This window comes from Aythya marila, assembly GCF_965140915.1.
Source record: "Aythya marila genome assembly, chromosome: 16".
NCBI lineage: Eukaryota > Metazoa > Chordata > Aves > Anseriformes > Anatidae > Aythya > Aythya marila.
Genome location: NC_139057.1, coordinates 15,761,484 through 15,782,099, shown reverse-complemented (window position 1 = coordinate 15,782,099; position 20,616 = coordinate 15,761,484). Strand labels below are relative to the sequence as shown.

At 43.8% G+C, this 20,616-nt stretch overlaps 1 protein-coding gene across 1 annotated transcript in view; it reads left to right on the top strand.

Annotated features, from left to right (window-relative positions):
• KCNB1 (potassium voltage-gated channel subfamily B member 1) overlaps positions 1-12,694 on the top strand; it is a gene marked incomplete at its 5' end in the record, with an annotated part of 127,263 nt that extends 114,569 nt beyond the window's left edge. Inside the window, one exon of the mRNA XM_082773522.1 lies at positions 10,284-12,694. Within this exon, the coding sequence (XP_082629648.1) occupies positions 10,284-12,305 (2,022 nt within the window). The 3' untranslated portion in view covers positions 12,306-12,694. The remainder of the gene's footprint in view (positions 1-10,283) is intronic.
• Positions 12,695-20,616: the final 7,922 nt, after the last annotated feature.

The following is a 20,616-nucleotide window of genomic DNA, read 5'->3' as shown; positions in this document are numbered from 1 at the left end:
CAGATTCTGTATCTACTGTCTCTATTTACTACTTAATCTTAGATTGATGTGAATGAATAATTGCCAAGGATTAGTTTTTAGCTGCTTTGATTTGTATACAGTTGTTGCTCTTTATTAAATATGTGATATCTAATCCAGTGTTTAGCGCTTGCAAAGGGAAGAATCATCTGTGCTGGAGACTGCAAACACAACTTGAATGAAGTGTTTGAAAGGGCTGTGTGCTCTGCTGCTGCCCAAGGGAAGCCTTGGGAGCCCTGGCTTGGGAGGGATGAACCCCCACGTGGATGTGTGTCCACAGCAAAGCCCTGTTCTCTGCAAACACAAAGTGGGGGTGGGCGTGAGGCAGAGCAGAGAACCTGATCAGGAAAACAAGAGAATAAAGGACTGAGAATGGGGAAGGTGCTGCGAGCCTGGAGGAACTCCTGCAGTGATATTTTCTATCACCTGGGGCCTTCATATGCCCCTCTTGCAAAAAGAAGGGCACTAGTATTCAACTTATTTGTAGGCTACTGGCAAGGAATAAATGCTTATCATCTGTAATCCCTTGTGTGAGCACAAAGCTTACTCATTGAGGCAGGAGATGCAACTAAAGCTCCTCTTACATCAGGCTGTAAGTGTGTGGGCAGCTCTGGGCAGCCTCGGCTAGGGCTGCAGCCCTCGTACAAGAGGCTTTGTCTCGCTGAAGTCTATCATCTTCCCCAGCTTGTAAGGCAGCAGAAATGCCTCAGCCTGAATGTTGTGTCCTTGTCCCAAGACTGAATGGGAAAAGGCTCTGAAACCTGATGGAGAAGTCTCCCGTGTGCTGCAGGAGGAGCCCAGCTGGGTTTAACCCAGCAGATGGTGAAACACCGCATGGCCGTTTGCTCACTTTGTCCCCTCCCCAAAGTGGGGTAGGGGAGAAAATTGAAAAGAACAAGAGCTCATGGGTTGAGATAAGGGCAGTTTAATACCAAAGAGGAGGAAAGAAAATGGAAAGAAAATGAGTTAAAAAATAAATAAAAGAATAAACAAAGCAAGTGATGCAGATTACAGCTGCTCACCACCTGCTGACCGCTGCAGAGGATATTTCCACCGGCTTTTTATCTGCAGGGATTTGCTGTTCATTGAAGGGTACTCTGTTTATTCATGTTATTAGCATGGCTGATGCTGAAAAACAGATTTGCTGCTTTTTCTTATGCATTTCTGGAAAAATTGTTAAGTTTTTGCAGCTAAAATATCACTTGAGCACCGTTCCAATTTCCTTACTAGGTGATAACCCAGTGTGGTATCAGTGACGAGGTGTATCGCCCTGCAGCACAACTAATTATACCTTTCGGTGAGGAAGTGGCGGTGGTTTGGTCTTCCAAAAAAATTCCACACTCTGGTATGTGTCAGAGATTTGAAAAGAATTAATATCAATTATTCTCATGCATATTCATGAGAGGAAGACTAGTTTAGCAATCAAGCTTTTGCTTAATTACATTCTGTTGATTTTGTGCTATCTTGGCACGTTACTGATTGAATTCAGTCATTAAAATAAAATAAAAAGCACCTCCCACAAGTACACTAGTGAACACCAACAATTTAAGCTCAGCACACTCTGTAAATAGTGCCTGAGGCTGAGCACACTGCTTGGGACACTGGGAGTCGTTCATGAGCATTTGTTTCCCTAGTGCAGGGTTAAAGCACAAAAGCACCTCGAGGAGCAGTTCCCAGGTGTTCACTGCTGCTCAGAGTTACGGTATTGATTTGTTTATTTTTATTTATTTTATTTTATTTTCCAAATTCAAACCATTGGCAACTGAATACAAGATAGAAACGGGACGGGACGGGACGGGACGGGAGAGGTACCTGAAAGGGGAGCATGAAGCTCCAGGGATGGTTGTGTCTGGGGAGGAGGTCTGGATGTGCAAACAGTTTGGGTCTGTCCGATGATATCTGGGGCTGGGCATCTTGCACAAGCATTGCTTGCTGCGTTGCAGTCTTTCCGGACAAAAGGCAAGGCCAGGAAAAAAATGGGAACATTGAGCTTGCATGTGTTTGTTTTCTTATTTAACTTTCCCCAGCAGCAGAAATAGGACAGATGCTCCCCTCTCATCCATTCTTGAGCACTATCACTGTGCTGATGTCTCAAGGCAGTGTATGTCTTTGAAGTTTGCCTTTTCAGTGTTTTCATTCATTTATCATTTTCTTCTCCTGTGCACCATTTGCATCTGGGCTTTGCTCAGAAGGAAGACTGACACCATTTATCATTTAACGAGGCTTGATAGCTCTCTGACAACTGAACATGTTCTTTACAGCACCAAGGAATTTACAGGCAGCCATGCCTGAAGGCTATTTTTCTGCCCACTTTAGCTTAGTCAGCAGCCGTTGCAGCAGCAGCTTTCTGGGTGCCTTCAGCTAAACAAAGCACTGGCATATGATCAGCAGAAGTATTGTACTCCCTTTTAGACCAAATAGACTTACTCTCCCAGCAGATAAAATTATTACAGCTATAACTAAAATCAAATAATTAACCAATATTCAATCAGGGCCCTGCCAGGCAATGACAAAACTGAGATCTCAGGCATTACAAAGCAAAATAGACATGGTTTTGGTTTTATGGATTTCCTGCTATGCAGTGATGCTTACAGAGGAGCACAGGAATCTGAACTCTCCCAGCCTGAGGATGCAGCTACCTGGGGCACTGCAGGGATGTGAGTGAGCTGGTGTGTGCAGGGTCCTGCCCCTCCACAGAGCAGATCACAGAATCACAGAATCACAGAATTTCTAGGTTGGAAGAGACCTCAAGATCATCAAGTCCAACCTCTGACCTAACGCTAGCAGTCCCCACTAAACCATATCCCTAAGCTCTACATCTAAACGTCTTTTAAAGACTTCCAGGGATGGTGACTCCACCACTTCCCTGGGCAGCCTGTTCCAATGTCTAACAACCCTTTCAGTAAAGAAGTTCTTCCTAACATCCAACCTAAAACTCCCCTGGCGCAACTTAAGCCCATTCCCCCTCGTCCTGTCACCAGGCACGTGGGAGAACAGGCCAACCCCCACCTCGCTACAGCCTCCTTTAAGGTACCTGTAGAGAGCAATAAGGTCACCCCTGAGCCTCCTTTTCTCCAGGCTGAACAAGCCCAGCTCCCTCAGCCACTCCTCGTAGGACTTGTTCTCCAGGCCCCTCACCAGCTTCGTCGCCCTTCTCTGCACCCGCTCAAGCACCTCGATGTCCTTCTTGTAGTGAGGGGCCCAAAACTGAACACAGTACTCAAGGTGCGGCCTCACCAGAGCTGAGTACAGGGGGACGATCACCTCCCTAGCCCTGCTGGTCACACTGTTTCTGATACAAGCCAGGATGCCGTTGGCCTTCTTGGCCACCTGAGCACACTGTTGGCTCATATTCAGCCGACTGTCCACCATCACTCCCAGGTCCTTCTCTGCCTGGCAGCTCTCCAACCATTCCTCTCCCAGCCTGTAGCTCTGCTTGGGGTTATTGCGCCCCAGGTGCAGGACCCGGCACTTGGCCTTGTTGAACTTCATGCAGTTGACCTCAGCCCATCGGTGCAGCCTATCCAGATCCTCCTGCAGAGCCTTTCTACCCTCAAGCAGATCGACACACGCACCTAACTTGGTGTCATCTGCAAACTTACTGAGGGTGCACTCGATGCCCTCGTCCAGATCATCAATGAAGATATTAAAGAGGACCGGCCCCAGCACCGAGCCCTGGGGAACACCACTAGTGACTGGCCTCCAACTGGACTTGGCTCCATTCACCACGACTCTTTGGGCCCGGCTATCCAGCCAGTTTCTAACCCAACGAAGCGTGCGCCAGTCCAAGCCAAGAGCAGCCAGTTTCTTGAGGAGAATGCTGTGGGAGACAGTGTCAAAAGCCTTGCTGAAGTCAAGGTAGACCACATCCACAGCCTTTCCCTCATCCACCCAGCGCGTCACTTTGTCATAGAAGGAGATCAGGTTCGTCAAGCAGGACCTGCCTTTCATAAACCCATGCTGACTGGGTCTGATCGCCTGTTTGCCCTGCAAGTGCCGCGTGATGACTCTCAAGAGGATCTGCTCCATGAGCTTCCCTGGCACTGAGGTCAAACTGACAGGCCCCAGGTCTGCCCTCCGGCCCTTCTTGTAGATGGGCGTCACATTTGCTAGCTGCCAGTCAACTGGGACCTCCCCCGATCGCCAGGACTGCTGATAAATGATGGACAGTGGCTTGGCCAGCTCCTCTGCCAGTTCTCTCAGTACCCTTGGGTGGATCCCATCCGGCCCCATCGACTTGTGCACATCCAAGTGCCGTAGCAGGTCACCAACCAGTTCTTCGTGGACAGTGAGGGCCACATCCTGCTCCCCATCCCCTTCCACCAGCTCAGGGTACTGAGTATCCAGAGAACAACCGGTATTGCCGCTAAAGCCTGAGGCAAAGAAGGCATTGAGCACCTCCGCCTTTTCCTCATCTCTTGTAACTAAGTTTCCCCCCACATCCAGTAAAGGATGGAGATTCTCCTTTGAGATGATCTCCTCTCAGATGATCCTGAGAGATCATCTGGTGCAAGCTGGTCTCAAGGGGTTCCTCAAGCCAAGGTGCAGAAGTGGCGCGGAAAGTGCCTGATCAGGGGAACTCTTGTGCATGGCCTTACCTTCCACAGAAATTAGGGGAACTTGGTGTTTGGTTTGGGGCTGTGGAGATTCAAGGTCTTTGGCTGCATGTTAGCATCCTTCCCCATAAAAAAAAAAAAAAGCAGACTAAAGGTTCTGCGTGCATCCTGTGCCTCTTTATCCCCAAGTTAGGTCTCATCTGCTTGTCATGATCCAAGAAGTGCTACATTTCACTACGGCCTCTAGAAAAAAAAAAAAAAAAACACAATTCAAATGGTCAGAATCACAGCATCAGAAGTGGCTACTTTCTGCAGACTGCTTCAGTTTATGAATAGATAGGCATTCTCTAGTGAGGAGGTGTTTCCTAAAGCCAGTCCCTGTCAATAAATACCTGCCATGAGTGGGAGCCATTACCCCACGTGCAGGGAAGCGGGGAGGAGATTAAGGAACCCTCCATCTGTTTCTGCACCGCACAGCACGTGGGATAGTGCTCAAAATAAACTGTGCTCTGTTCCTCGGGGCCTGGGGAGACATGGGATGGCTCAGGCATGGCAGGAGGGAGCTGGACAGCCTGACTCAAAGCATACTGCTCACTCAGGGAAATAGGAAGGCTGAAGGAAAAATCCCTCGGTAAATGGAGCATATGAATGAAGCCTGGTGCTGATGCCAAGTTTATTCTTAAGACCCTGATGGAGCTAAAAAAGTGCATTAGACAAAACCATTATTGAACTTCTTGATTACATAACAATTTCCTCATCGTATTTCCAAGAATATTGAATCTATATTCAAACACCCTCCCACTCTCTCCCACACACCACCCCTTCTCCTTGCTATATCGGCTTCGTTACTGAGCATGAAGACAGAAAAAGTATAGGGCATGTTGCCATCAGCAGAGAGATCTCAGATGCTTACACTGGGATTTTAGAGCCATCTATGGGATTTGAACGGCCTACTCTTATTAGTTTTAATGACTTTGAAAATTTCCAGTCTTATGCCTTGACCTCAGTTAGAGTCTTTAGCGGTGCAAAGAACAGAAAATCAAGTAATGTTTATTACGAGCCCTGAATGCTGCCTTAAACTTACCCCACTCTGAGCTGTCTGGGAGGTAGCATGCGCAGTTTTGCTGCCCACAGAATTCTGCTGTCACGCTCTGAAGAGAGGCAGGAGATTCCTGAGCATGCTGGCTCCTTTGTGGAGCCCTCTCCTGTCCACGGGCAAGCAAAGACCTTGCTGACACCAAGGATGACTCGCAGGGCCACTGTCATCCCCCAAGCAGGATCAGGCCCAGCGCAGGAGCATAGCTCCTGCTGCAAGGTGGTTGTTACCTGCCTAATCTGAGGGGTTTTGGAGGAGGTGGGAGTTAGTGTCTTGCAAGCCTGGCACATCCATCCTGCCTCAGGAAGCAGCAGTTGCACACAAACTGGCTACACTTACTCACATAATCAGCTTGCTTGTCTCATTTGCATATGTAATAACCAGGCTGTATGTACAATCATGCTAATCACTTCGAGGCAATGCTTTAAATTCATTCAAAATCTTGCCCTGCCTGCCCTTGGGTTATTTAGCTTCCACAAAGGAACCATACCAGCAACCCAGATTCACTCAATACAAATCTTTGCGAATCAGTCGATTTGGTGGACGAGAAGTTTTTTCTGGAATCCTGCCTATCCATACTGAGGCGTGCGCTCCAAGCCGGGGCTGTCATTCAAAGCCAGTCCAATATCCTCTGCAAGGCACCTGGAAAAGCACCTGAGGGGGAATTTCACAATTTATGGTGTGCTGCTGCAGGCGAAACGTGAGAGCAAATGCCGAAACAGAGAAAGAGAACTTACCCAGCTACTTTCACGCAATCTGTTAGAAGAAATGGTCTGGAAGTTGGGCAGGGGATAACCGGTCTTAAACCTTATGAGCTCTATGGTGGTTTAGAGAGCATGTGTGGTGCTCTGCTGTGGATAGCTGCCCAGTAAGGCCTGGCCTGCCAGGGCTCCTGTCAGTAGCTCTGATGGATCCCTGCTGAAGACAGAGGGTATCGGCTCTCAGGACCGTGGGACCAGAAGCACACAGGTCACAAGTGAGCCTGGAAGAGCAAAGGAAGGAGGAAGGGCTGGGAATTGAATGGAAAGATTGCCCCCTGCACCCAGCATCTCTGGAGGTGCTCTTGGTAGTCTGAGTCGTTCCTGCAGCTTCCTGTCCCTCATTACCACCAGTGGAAAACACAAAAGCTGCCAAGGCAGAGAATCAGTATGGCTCTGATAGAAAACCCTATTAGAAGGACAGACGGTGATTTCTGTAATCTGAAACCCAAGACTGTAAATACATCAGAGTAGAGCCCTGTGCCCCTGAATGCACTGCTAGTGCCCAGCAACAACAGCAGCTGGGTGCAGTTTGCTGCAAAGAACTGCTCCTCGAGTGGCTTTTTTGGGTGGTGGATGCTACCAGGATAAGACATACCTTAGAGAAGGACCCTCTAAACACCCTGTGGGGATGTTTTTACCTCCGTCATCTCGGAACTTTCCAACTGAAAAGTGATTTGAGTACTTGAGGGCAGTCAACCCACATTTAGAAGTTTTTCTTAACCTGACAAGTTTCTAAAGATGTATGATTGCAGTAGATCAATAAGGGGGAAAATCTGTACCTCAGGTGCACAGGTGACATCTTGCTGCAACTTGCAGGAGAAATGATAAACGTTTCTCTCTGTTTATTGCTTAGCTTCATGGCTAGATCTGCTAAACCAAAAAACAAATCTTACACTCAGATCTACTAGTTTTCAAATTTATGTTCATCTGGCATTGCCTTGATCTTCAAAGCAGTAAAGTATATCAAAGGAAACAGAAGGTTTGACACCAATTACTGCTGCTGGATGGCATCCACTGAATAACGATGAAGTGTTAATATTTACACTGAAATTGAAGGAGATAAAACACACTAGGTACATCTAAGTCTACAAATAAGCCCTTCTGTGTATAGCAGGCAGAGATAAAAACCACCAAGAAATTGGAAATCACTATTGAAAACATCCCAAACACCTTCAGACATCTTGGGTTGTAAACAAAATCACAGCAAAAAACACTGAAAGAGCCTTCTAGGAAAGCAAATCAGACTCCCTGCTTTGGGGGATATTTTCTAGTTTTCAGATGATCTTCTAAAACAACCAACTGTGCTGAAAACAGCTAAATTTCTCCCACCACTTCAGCATGAGACACTTTACTTTCATTTTATTCTCTTGGTTTTGAAACCATTAGTTCATGCAGGGGATGACAGGGAAAAGTAACAGCTTCTCTATCAGTAGGGGTTCATTTCCTGATCACTTTGCAAGCCAACAGGGTTAGGTCCCATATCAAAATATCTCTGTGAGTTTTGCCTCATTTTTCACCTTTCCCTTCAGCCAAATAAATACAGAATCCATGAATAAGCTTAAATGGTTGTTTCTTCTGATTGCTCATGAGTCAGATTGTATTTCTGATGACCTCTTTCTAACACTCAATTCACTTAAATGTAGAGCTTCATTTTGAGGTTATTTGTTTCCTATCAGTGGATTGTCTTCTGTGAATGCTTCTTTATACTGCTAACAATAAACTTTCTTTTAAGTAATCTCTTTAAAAATGAAAGGGAATCTTCTCAGCATTTCTCCTAGTAAGAATTAAGTAACTGAAAGTGATGATATTCTAAAAATCCTAGTATTAGAGAATTGCACAGGAGGCCATTTACACCATTCACTTTTTCTATTTAATCCAATTTAAGCAATGAAACCAGACTGTTAATGGAGGTAATGTTTGTTTCTAGTTAGATTTCATTCTTCAGATTAAATTACTATGTCTGCAGTGTCATGTATAAATCAAAGTTATATAGTACACTTTTAGTGAGTTAGAAGGTAAATGTTTTTATTACATTGATTTGCAAGGTTGTTTTAAACTGCAAGTAGATTTTAAAACACTTTTGGAAATCAAAATATCAATGTTGAAACTCTTATATTACATTTGGATTTTTTGAAGGTGTATGAGCAAGCTTCTCTCCTAAAACCATAGCTTAGGCTTACTATATGAATTCAAGTGAAGCTTCCAACCTTTGCAGAATACTTCTGCCTTTCAGCTTTTCCAGAGCTGAGACTCTTCCAGAGAAGACCAGGCTGTTTCCAAACCATATTGGATATTTATGCTTCTCTTGCAGGAAGCAAGGCTTGTTCCACTGTAGGGACTGTCCCTTCAGAGCTCTGTTAGGATATGAGTGCTGGGCTTGGCTGAAAAGAAGTCCTGTGAGAATTTCTTTCTGCAGTGCCCCAGGTGGTAACAGTGAATATAGTGGTATTGTGAGACTGGCTGAGAAACATCACAGTGAGGAAAGCTAAAATCTAGTTACATGGGCAAGGAAGGACATGGACTCAGAGCATGTCAGATTTGCAATTCACGATGCAGAACTCGTCATACATTTTATAATCCGTTGCTGCATATTGTGTATTTAGTCATCTCACACACATGTTGCAATTGATTTTATGCTTCTTTTCAATCAAGCAGAAAAAAGCAAGCATAAGGGACCAGCTTACACTGCAATGAATACATAATACATTAGTCACATATACGTGTGTTTTGAAATCATTCCTGTGTTTTGGCAGTAACCTAAGAAACTAGATATATTCCTACCCAATTAACAAGCTCGAGAAAGAATCCACCAGTAGGAAAAAAAAATCCTCAAAGTGTCTGTCAGCTCCAAAACCTCCCTCAAATGACTTTAAAAGAAAATGTAATTAGGGAAGCTGGAAAGTATAGAATTAATTTCTATATAAAACAGATATGGAAGGACAGCCTGCCTACAGCATCTAACACTGCAAATACACTAATCCAGCACTTTATGCTTTCCAGCTCTGCATAAGGTCAGTGGCCCAGGATCAGATTTATGTGTTTAAATTTCTCACTGCAGACCCTTCTTGTCTCATTGCACTCTGGATCGGAAGACCTGGTTTCTAATGGTGTCTGAGCTCTTAAGTGGCTGGACCTGCCCTGCCTTGACTGTCTCACTACTGTGCAATTTGGTTTCAGTTTGTTTTTTCTCCTGGCTGTGTTGAGGAGCTGGGATGGCCAGCTGGTCACATGCAGAATAGCTCAGAGTTCAAGATGTTTTAGAAAGTCTAGGAAAGTTTTCACGTCTTTCATAGCTGTCAAGTTTCAAATTAGAGATGAGTCATTCAGAAAGAGTGTATTACTTGTATGCTTATATGTAGTAGAATTGTACATGTCTGTCTATAATTAGCCAAAGGCACCCCATTTTATAGATATAGCCATACATTAAATGGTCAACATTGCTGTGATTGAATCTTGCATTTGCAATTGCTCTCCTTCTTGCTTAGATTTTAGAGCTTGTTGTCCAGATGGGCTTTGTTGGGCACCTAATTAGCAGCAAATCAAAAGCTCCTGCTGTGAACTGCTTCACAGTCCTCCTGGCATCCTAGCTGCTTGGTACATGTTCCTTGAATACACTGAGAGGAACGGACAGGAGCTGAAGTAATTGTTTTATCTGCTCTATACATCTGATACAACTAAGAGTAGCTTCCAAAATAAAATCACTTCAGGATGCATTGGTCATCTGATTTCCAGGTACTAAGAGCAGAATAACTCTTGAAATGTGTAAATGGAAATAAAGCCATGTGTTAATGATGACAGTAGATAGTGTAATATATTCTGAGCCGAACTCACTGTCTTCTCTTTCCTTTCCAGATTTTGGCAATCATTTCCATCATGTTTATTGTACTATCTACAATTGCCTTGTCCCTTAACACACTTCCTGAACTACAAGGCATGGATGAATTTGGGCAGACAACAGATAATCCCCAACTTGCCCACGTGGAAGCAGTGTGCATTGCATGGTTTACAATGGAATACCTCTTGCGGTTCCTATCCTCGCCTAAGAAATGGAAGTTTTTCAAAGGCCCACTGAATGCTATTGATTTGCTAGCTATTTTACCATATTATGTCACTATCTTCCTCACAGAATCCAATAAAAGTGTACTTCAGTTCCAAAATGTACGACGAGTGGTCCAAATATTTCGGATTATGAGGATACTTCGGATTCTAAAGCTCGCCCGGCACTCAACAGGTTTACAGTCCTTGGGGTTTACACTGAGGAGGAGTTACAATGAGCTTGGCTTACTCATCTTGTTTTTGGCCATGGGCATTATGATCTTTTCCAGTTTAGTATTTTTTGCAGAAAAGGATGAGGACGATACGAAATTCAAGAGCATCCCAGCTTCTTTCTGGTGGGCAACAATCACCATGACAACAGTAGGCTATGGAGACATCTACCCCAAAACACTTTTAGGTAAAATAGTAGGAGGACTGTGCTGTATTGCTGGAGTGCTGGTGATTGCTCTTCCTATCCCAATTATTGTCAACAACTTTTCTGAGTTCTACAAAGAGCAGAAGAGGCAGGAGAAAGCCATTAAGCGCAGAGAAGCTCTTGAAAGAGCAAAAAGGAATGGTAGTATTGTCTCCATGAACATGAAGGATGCATTTGCCCGTAGTATAGAACTCATGGACATTGTGGTTGAAAAGAATGGAGAAAGCATAGCCAAAAAGGATAAGGTTCAGGACAATCATTTATCTCCCAGCAAATGGAAATGGACCAAGAGAACACTCTCTGAAACTAGCTCTAGTAAATCTTTTGAAACCAAGGAACAAGGATCTCCAGAAAAAGCCAGGTCATCGTCAAGTCCCCAGCACCTGAATGTCCAACAGCTAGAGGACATGTATAACAAAATGGCAAAGACTCAGTCGCAGCCAAACCTGAACACTAAAGAGTCGAATCAGCCTGGAAAGCAAAAGGAAGAGCTAGAAATGGAGACCCTTCCTGGCCCTATGGTGCCCTTGCTGACAACTCGTGCTGATGGGATCATTGACATGAGGAGCATGTCCAGCATCGACAGCTTCATAAGTTGTGCTGCCGAGTTCCCCGACTCTGGGAGATTTTCCCACAGCCCACTCGCTACCCTTCCCTGCAAAGGTGGCATTAATGTGATTCAGGAGCAGAGCAGAGGGGAGGGAAGTGGTACCCGATTTGTGGAAATAAACCCAAGCTCTGAAGGCAGCCACCATTCTGCTTTTTTCATAGAAAGTCCCAAAAGCTCCATAAAGGCCAGTAACCCTTTAAAACTAAGATCCCTGAAAGTCAACTTCATGGAAGAGGACACCAGCACATTGGTACCAGCATCAAATGTCCTGAGAATATATCCAGACACTCTCAAGGGCAGGGGAGCTGCTGCTGCTGCCACAGATACTTCCTTACTCTCTGACAGATCTCTCATGAGCCCAGAAACCTCGATCTACACAACGGCGAGTGCGAGGACACCCCCAAAGTCACCAGAGACACAGACAGCCATAGCTTTCAACTTCCACGATGCTGGTATTCACAAATACATAGATGCTGACACTGACGATGAAGGTCAGCTGCTTTACGATTCGAGTCCTCCCGGAAATGTGAGTCCCAAGTACAATGTTACAAACAGTGGTTATCTAAAGCAAAAGGACAATGTTTATAGAACAGAGAAGAACCATTTAGAAGCTGCTGCTTTACCCACCTCCCCTAAGCTGATAGGGCAAAACTGCATTTACTCTATGGAAGGTATCACTGGAAGAACCCAGGGCCATCAGGAGACTGTCAGACTAGAAAATCACATTTCTCCAGAAGTCCATGTATTACCAGGCAGCGGAGGACATGCTAACACACATGATCAAAACATCTGAGACAGGCTCCAAAAGAACTTACTGAAAGTTTAAAGGAGTGTCTTTTACAGTCAACACAAAAAAAAAAAAAAAAAAAAAAAAAAAAAAGAGCTTCTGCATGGCATGAACTTGGCTGAAACAAGCCACATGTTTCTAAAAGTCTGAGGGGAGGTCCAGTGTGGGTTTGTGAAAATGTCCTTCTCTGAAACAACTTTAAAGACATTGCCCACATCAGTCAAAAATAAGGATTGCAAATCATGATCACACATTGATCTCCTTTCATGTTGTCCAGTGAAGCCAATGTGACCAAATATCCATCCATTCCCCTTGAACGCTAGAGCTCCTTTTGGAAATACTAACACCTGATTTGCATTAGTTCCATAAAGGATGCCGAGGCAGCCAGATTTGAACTCTGGAATAAATTGCTGGGGTTGGTATAAAGCTATCAAAAACACAATGCTCTCTGCTTCAGGGCAGCTGTTCCCCATCTACAGCTTTCTCTGATGGATATTATGTCTAAAGGTAACAGGGAACACTTGCATTATTGGAAAATCCAAGTGAAAACCATTTAAAACAAATAGCAGTCTAGAGAAACCAATTATTAAAATGCTCTGTGTGTGTTTAACAATACAATATCCTGTAGGACCTGACCTTTTCTTTTGAAACATCAGCAGGGTGAGTTGCACCACTTGTATCTAATTCCAAACACCCCCTAGGATGTAGTGAAACTCGCACTTACCCTCTGCTAAAATTGAAACCTGCCCCTGGGCCAGCGCGTGGCCCTCGGGGCACCCACAGCCCACCCTGGGAAGGTGTGAAGGAGCCATGCAGAAGCAGGGATCTCCGGCGGCATCGCAGGCCCCTTCCCGCAGCAGGGGAGCACGGGGCTGAAAGGGGAGCTCGGCTCCTCTTCTTTCCCCCCTCTGCACCGTGGCAGCTCTCTGCCCCACGGGGACAGCCCGGCGCAGCGGCCAGCCCTGAGGCATGGGCCTGTTCCTCAGGCCTCCCCTTCCCGCCCGCGCCCCGACTTCAGGCCTCGGCCGAAGTCTCGCCCTTGGCGTAGGAGAGGAACCAGTTGGTCTGAAGCTTTTCGCGCCCACATGGCGTGGTGAAAGATATGCAAGCGTTACATAAATATGCAAAAAGAGGGATTCTTTAGCTACCCATCCCGGGCCTGGTCGTGCTCTCTCTTGTGAGGAGGTCGGGCGGGAGCAGCTCCTGCCACGCTGGCGCGTGGTGGCAGGACAGGGCGGCTGCCAGAGACAGCAGGATCAGGCCTGATGTTTTAATAGCATCCACTCATTTTTAAGCGAAACGAGGAAAAAAAAAAAAAAAAAAAAAATTGACCATTTTAAGTGAACAGAACTAGCAGCCACCAGCCTAGGTTTTTAAAATATTATTGTTTCAATAAAGTTATGTCAAATTGTGTAGGAAATAATTTGTCTTTGGTTTTTAATATTGGGGGGGAAAAGCACTTTACGTTGACTTTTCGTTGTTGTTGTTGCGATGCTGGAGTAGGATAGCAGAGTGTAACAATCAAGCACTTTAACAAAGCACTATTTTAATTTGTGCCTCCTGTCGTGACTGTGATTTGTTACACGCTGGTAGCAAGTCACAACCTGTCCTGTGATAACTGTGATGGTAATATTTTTTGTTGTTATCCGTTTCTACTGTAAAACTCAGTTGTAAATAACTCTGTCAATAAGCGTTTCCTGACCTATTTTGGAGTACCTGCCGGGGCGTGTAGCTACCTGCATGCAACAGGTCTTGGGGTGTGCAGAGGCACGGGACTCAGGAGCGGAGGCACACGCTGGAGGAAGACCGTAACCACGCGAGTCCACTGCGTTTTGTTCCTTCCCCCTGTGAAAAAGCCGTTGGTTAGTCCTAAATGTAACTGTCTCTCCGTCCACGCTGTACAGTACTTCTGTCTGTAATCCGTAATAGTGAATGCAGCATGTACGGACAAAAGCAATAAGCACATATCTGTTTTAGGAACTGTTATGGGTTATGATGATAGCTTTGTTAGGTCTCTCCTTGGCACAAACCTGCACACATGCTGAAGCAGTGGTCCCCGCTGGTCCTCTGGCAGTGGGACACAGCCCAAGGCACCTGCTCAGAAGTCCTCCTTGCCTCCTGCAAGGCCAGGCCCTGGGGAAGGCGCAAGTGAGACCTGAGCCACCACCTCACGAATTCGCCCGCTGGCAGCAGAAGAGACCTCATGTCATGCAGAGAGCTATGCAGAAGATACTCAAAATCAGTTAGATGTATCTGTGCGAGCAAACTGTACTCTCCAGAGTATTTACGCAGGGCCAATTCCTGAGGTTCCTCAGCTTTTACTCTGTCTTCACTCAGCCAAAACCACCATTCGTCCAAATGAGCTCTTTGCCTGGCAAAGGACTTAAGGATTTGGCCATAGTAAATACAAGTGTACTTAGAGGAACTGACATATTGCTGAGATGCTAGTTAAGATTGAGTCATTAAGAAGAAGTAAAGTGACTTTCCAGCAGATAAGCTTTAAATACTGATTTATTCTATGGCTTCCCAAGGCCATAGAGCGGCAATGAGAAATTTTAAAGAGAACAGTCTTAACATAATCTCTATGTTTCGGTGATCATTCATGTCTGCCATCAGCACAAATGTAAAAAGAAAAAAAAAATCAGGGAATTTTTTTTTGATAAAGTAAGTAATAGTGATTTCCAAGTTAAATATTTTTAAAGCTGATGCTTTCATGTGGAAAAAAGTCATATTTTACATATCACAAAAGTGAGCATATTTAAATATAGCCATATAGTATAGTACTTACCACACTTTTTCATCCAAATTGATGTATTTGGTTTATAGATGGCACTGACAAAAATGTATAGATCGACAATTCTATCATTTTTTATCTGATAATCAACTGGTGCAACTCTCCTTGTAACCAAAGGTCCTCTGTCTGCCTTGTGTGATCACTTACGACACACATCTTATATCATCTATTTAGTCCTACCTTTAAAGTAGCATTTTATTGAGTCACTTTTGAAAGCCAAATTCAAAAGTATCATTAAAAATCTACCTTTTAAGTCTGAATAGCCAAAGTCCTATAGATTTCTTATAGAAAGCAAATAATTTAAAATTAAGCATATAATATGCTTGAAGAGCATTTATTTGTGTATGAAGATGTAGCTCTCATTTTGTGCCCAGTTAAAAAGGATGTTTAATTTATTTTAATGAAATAAAGTCTGAATATGAAGTATGTATCTATATATGTGTGTGTGTACATAATACACATATATATAATGTAAGCACTGGGAAATCTACTCTAAAAATAAAGCTATGGTAGACTAAATCTGTACTCATTACAAAAGGAAAGGCAGTGCTTTGAAAACATAATGCTCACCAAATCCTATAGATAATAGAAGGCAATTTCATTTTATAGTTCTTTTGGTACATGTTTCCCAAAACACATAAAAGTAGGGGAAAATATGCAATATCTCTTGCATCAAGCTAAAGTATGCAGTTTAATCACTGATATTTGGCATTCAGGTCTGTGAACTTACTGTGTATCGTGTATCGAGCAAGCTGACAGTTCCACCTGCTGCTGCAGAAGACATCGTATCTGAAAGGACTATGTACATGTGATGTCTGCTCTTGCTTGTATCTTATGCCATCAACACCATTTTTAATATATATATATAAATATATATACAGAATATATATATTTGCGGAAGGAATGGGTGCAGTTTTCTTAACCAGGAGGCAAAGATACTTTGAGTTTTAGCCTTGAACAAAGGAAAACAGCAGTCACTTAATGCAGTAGATTTCTCAGTGCCTTTTCTTAGAAACTTCACCTAAGCACACTTACGGAAAAATGAAACAAAACAAAACAGTCTCCTGTGAAATCCACATTTACTGAAAGGTTTGAGAGTCTTTAAAGGTAAAAGAAGAAAAACGAGGAAAAGAAAACCCGTGGAACGCACATTCCCTTTCTGAACATGCCGTGTGTCAAATGCCAGGGAATATATGTCTGTGCAAGGCATGCAGGAACGAATCCAAGGCGGTTGGTTTCTTTGGCAACTATGGCTGTGATAAACTGTAGCCTTTTCTTCCCTTGCAGCTAATAAGATACACATTTCTAAGGAAAACAATTCTGTAAAATTGTAATGTATTGTTAATATTTGTACCTATTGTATATTTATGTCTTGACAGAATTATGACTGGTACAGTTTATAGTAAATAACAAGGGTATTTAAAACTCATTACAAAGACAAGGTTTCTAAAGCCAAGTTCTCTCTCTGTTGGTAAGCTCCACGTAACATGATCTCCAATAGTTTTTAACGCCTCATTTTAAAGCAAATAGTAGAATTACTGAGTAAAGCAGCAGAGCGATGGAGACCGTGTGGCCCTGGCGCCCTTCCGTGCAGCTCAGTAGGGAGCGAGATGGGGAGGTGGGCTTCTGGGGCAACTCCAAATTAGCTCCAACTTCTTCAGCAAAGCGCTCATGTTTGGCCAGTCACTTCTGCTTACGGCAATCGAACTGAACAGGTGTTACCTTAGATTGTTTTAGGATCACCCACTTGGGGAGAATATGGCTTTAAATAGTTCTTGAATAAAGTACAGATGTTTTAGTTACCTCTGTACCTTCTGTTTGCCATTGTGTTGGCTTTATAAGTATCTGATGTATGGAAAAGTCATGTGACTTTCATGCATTCCAGAGTAGTCTATTTTTCTGTTCAGATAAAAAAAAATTATATATATATATAAATATAAATATATATCTGTATTTTTAGCAAATTTATAATAGGGCAATCAAGTCAGATTTCTTCTTTTTGTATTACAGAATAATATATTAGATGCTTTCTTGTTATTCATTTACATAGCTGATCCCCTGACTTTTTTGTTGTCATTATTTTCCTTCATTCTGAAAACACCCGCAACATCCCTCCTGGAAGTGTGTCTGTGAAAGGTCACTGAGTTTGTCTGATGTTGTCGTGTTTTTGTATTTTCCTGTTTGTGGTACTTAAAAATAACCAGGGATTGGTTATGGAAATTAAGATGTTCTTTCTGAGAAACAAAGAAGTGGGCCACACTCTGACCTTGGTTATGGGAGCATAAATGCCAGCCAGTGCCACTGGCTCCAGCATTAATCATAGTCTGGACTTCAGTGGAGTTTTTCCAGATTTACATCAATTAAGCTGAGAGTGTAAAGAGACGGGATTTGAATCTGACTGTCCTAATAATTATTTGGAGTTGGGATAAACATCAAAACTGAAAAGACAGACTCTTATTTTAAGGGCAGTGACCTAGCAAAGGTCCATCCAAAGCTCCCACATCCAGGGGAGGTTTCCCTGGGTTAAAACAGAAGGGTCGAGACTTCTATTTCTACTTTCAGTCCCAGATAAAATCAGGAAATGATAAAAAAAAAAAAGTATCGGGGAATAAAATAATATTAAAAACAAAACAAAACAAAAGATTCAGAAAGGGACGGGATCTGAATTTGGCTAAGGTAAATACTACCTGTGTACCTTGTTAGTAATCTCTCTTGTTCCTTCATAGTTGATCCGTCACATAAATTGAATAAAACATCCATGAGACAAACATGCATACTGAAGCTATCTTATGGCCTGTTGAAGTCTAGCATGACAAAAAGATTCAGACTCTCCTGAAACTCCACATCAGATTTGCAGCTTGATTCAGCCCAGCAGTCTGGTCAGTGACAAGGTGTTGTTTTGTTTTTTTTTTCCCCAAAGATGGAATTTTGGTCCCACTTCCTTTTCTTAGCCCAAAGCAATTTCCTTATGTGATTTTCTTACATGCTCACAACACCAGCCAGTAAATCTGAAATGGAATTAATTTGGAAACACGTAGTTCAGAAAGTCTGGATACCACCCAAATGAGCAGTGTAAGCAGCAGACACTGGTATGCATGTGATTACGTGTCAGCAATAGCCATTTACACAAGGTTATTAACTGGGTGGGATTTTTTATTTTTTATTTTCTTTATTTTTAACACAATTACTGCAATAGCTCATGATATTTATTAGCAAGGATCCCATAAGTCTCTTCAAAAGGCACCTTCCATATCAGTAAGTTTGTCTGAGCATATTCAACAATACCACAGAAACCTTCTGATCATGTTAGTCTTAAATTTGCCCCCGTAGGTAGCCCTCCTACCACAACAGAAATGCCCCAAATACAAACCAGCCCATCAAAGAAGAGATGATCATTTTTCAGAATGTTTTGCACCCCATGCTGATCAGAGGTAGGCTCTTGCACTGAAACTTTGTCTTGGCCAGACAAAGGAAACCTTAGGGAAACTGAACGTTTGCATTCAGGATGTGTATTCCCTTAGTTGCTGGTGTTACCCGAGCCACAAATAAGTGTCCTTTGACACCAATGGTAGGGTGCCACAAGTGTTCATATCTGTAAATACTACTCAGAATTTTGCTTTGCTTGATTCTGGTTTCATCGCACAAGAAGTCTTCAGTCTAGAGACTTAGAAAATAAAGCTTCATTTTTCTTTTTAAACAGAAATAATGCTATTGTTATTCAGTAGGACTGAGCAAGTATTAACCTTTAACATTTTTAAAGGGGTCTTTTCAAGACTGTAGTGATGCTACCTTCAAAAAATAATTATCCACCTGGGCTCAATGCAAAGATCTGCCCAAACTAGAGCCTTGAGAGAAGCCAGGGAGCCAAATTTGCAAAAAAAATGCCAAATTCTTTGCTGCTATAAATAAATGCCCATTGAGGTCAATGGAGCTGTGCCCAATTTAGCCCAGTAAAGAATTTGGACCCTTATCTTTAAAAGCTAATGGAAAACCACAGGCTCTGCAGAACCTCAGGGATGGAGGTGTCTGTCCACAGCACCTAAGAGGAAAATGGTGGGGTGAGGGAATGGGGAACAGAGACAGGTCAGTGAAAGCCTGGGAAAGGAGGAAATCCTTCATGCAGGAGGACAATAACCATCCTCATCATCCTGGCCTTGACTGAGCAGCCTTCTGTATCAGCTCACTCTTCGTGGGCTTGATACCGCAAGCAGTGCCCCAGGTTCACAGATGACTGTCCCTACAGCAGCACCACAAGCTCAGCCACAGTTCAACCCTGGCAGCCCTCAGTCCAGGGACTTGCTGATGCTGGGAGGATAATACTGGCTGAGGGGCCATCCTTCAACTGTGTCACAACCTCTGGTCTTACCGGCAATCTGCAGTTAAGGCCATTTTAGGATCCATCGGTTCTCCTCTACTCACTGCATTTCATTTAGGATCTCTGCCCATTTTGCCTCCTCATCCTTTTATTTTTCACTACTCCCAAGTACCATTAGCCACACTTTGGCTCATGCTATCAACGGGATTTGTTTGTACCAATTTTGTTGGCTTGTGAGCAAGACAGAGGACATTTTTTTTTTCCCATTCTTTCTGGCTCTTTGGTGGTGGGCGCACAAAATTGTTTTTGCATTGAAACATTCCCCACTGGTGAGTTTGGGGGGTGGGAGGCAGCATCTCCATCTTCCTTTGAACTCTGAAGCCATGATACTGCACTCAGAAAGGCCATCCACAGCTACCAACCAAACTCGCTTTTCTACTAGATTAGCATTAAAAAAAAAAAAAAAAAAAGCCCCGACTAATGCAGAAAAAGTCTGCTTTTTCATCAGGCCAGTGAAACAGTTCTTAAGTGGGGAGAAAACACCACCCAAGGCAGCGCTGCGCATGCTGCTCCAGGACACCTCTGTGCCCACAGACAAGTGCCAGGCAGGCTGTCTGCGTGCTGCACATCATGGCTGCTCGGCGTTTCACAGCGCTGAGGAGCAGCCTCAGCTCTTCCTTCTCCAAAAGCATAGGACGGCCGCTTGACGTGCGTTGCCCCACCAGCCCTCGAACCCCAGCCAGTGCTTCCAGTGAAAGCTCCAAAGGGCAGAGCACCCATAGTTGCTAAAGGGTAAGAAAGCTGTGGGGTTCCTTTCAAAGAGAAATGTGATATTCAGCAACAAATAGAAAACTGGAAAATGCAGGTTTCCTGTGACTCTCCTAGTACGTGTGGATCGAATTGCTTTTGTATCTGGAAGCTGAAACCAACTGTGACCCAGCTTGAGAAAGGGCAGAATACATGACAGCTTTCTCCATTGCCTCGCACTTCACTTATGTTTTACCCTGCACAATGGGGAAGCAATGGGGAACCCAGTTCAGCTTGTATATAATGATGGGCAGAGCCTCCTGCCTCTGCCTACAGCCCAGCAGATCCTGCACATCTTGCACAATCTCATCTTTGGGTTATATTGGATCAACCCAAGGGGCAATGCATCGGCAGATGTTTTCTCCTCATTTAAGCAATTTTCCAATCCCCTGGCATTTTGG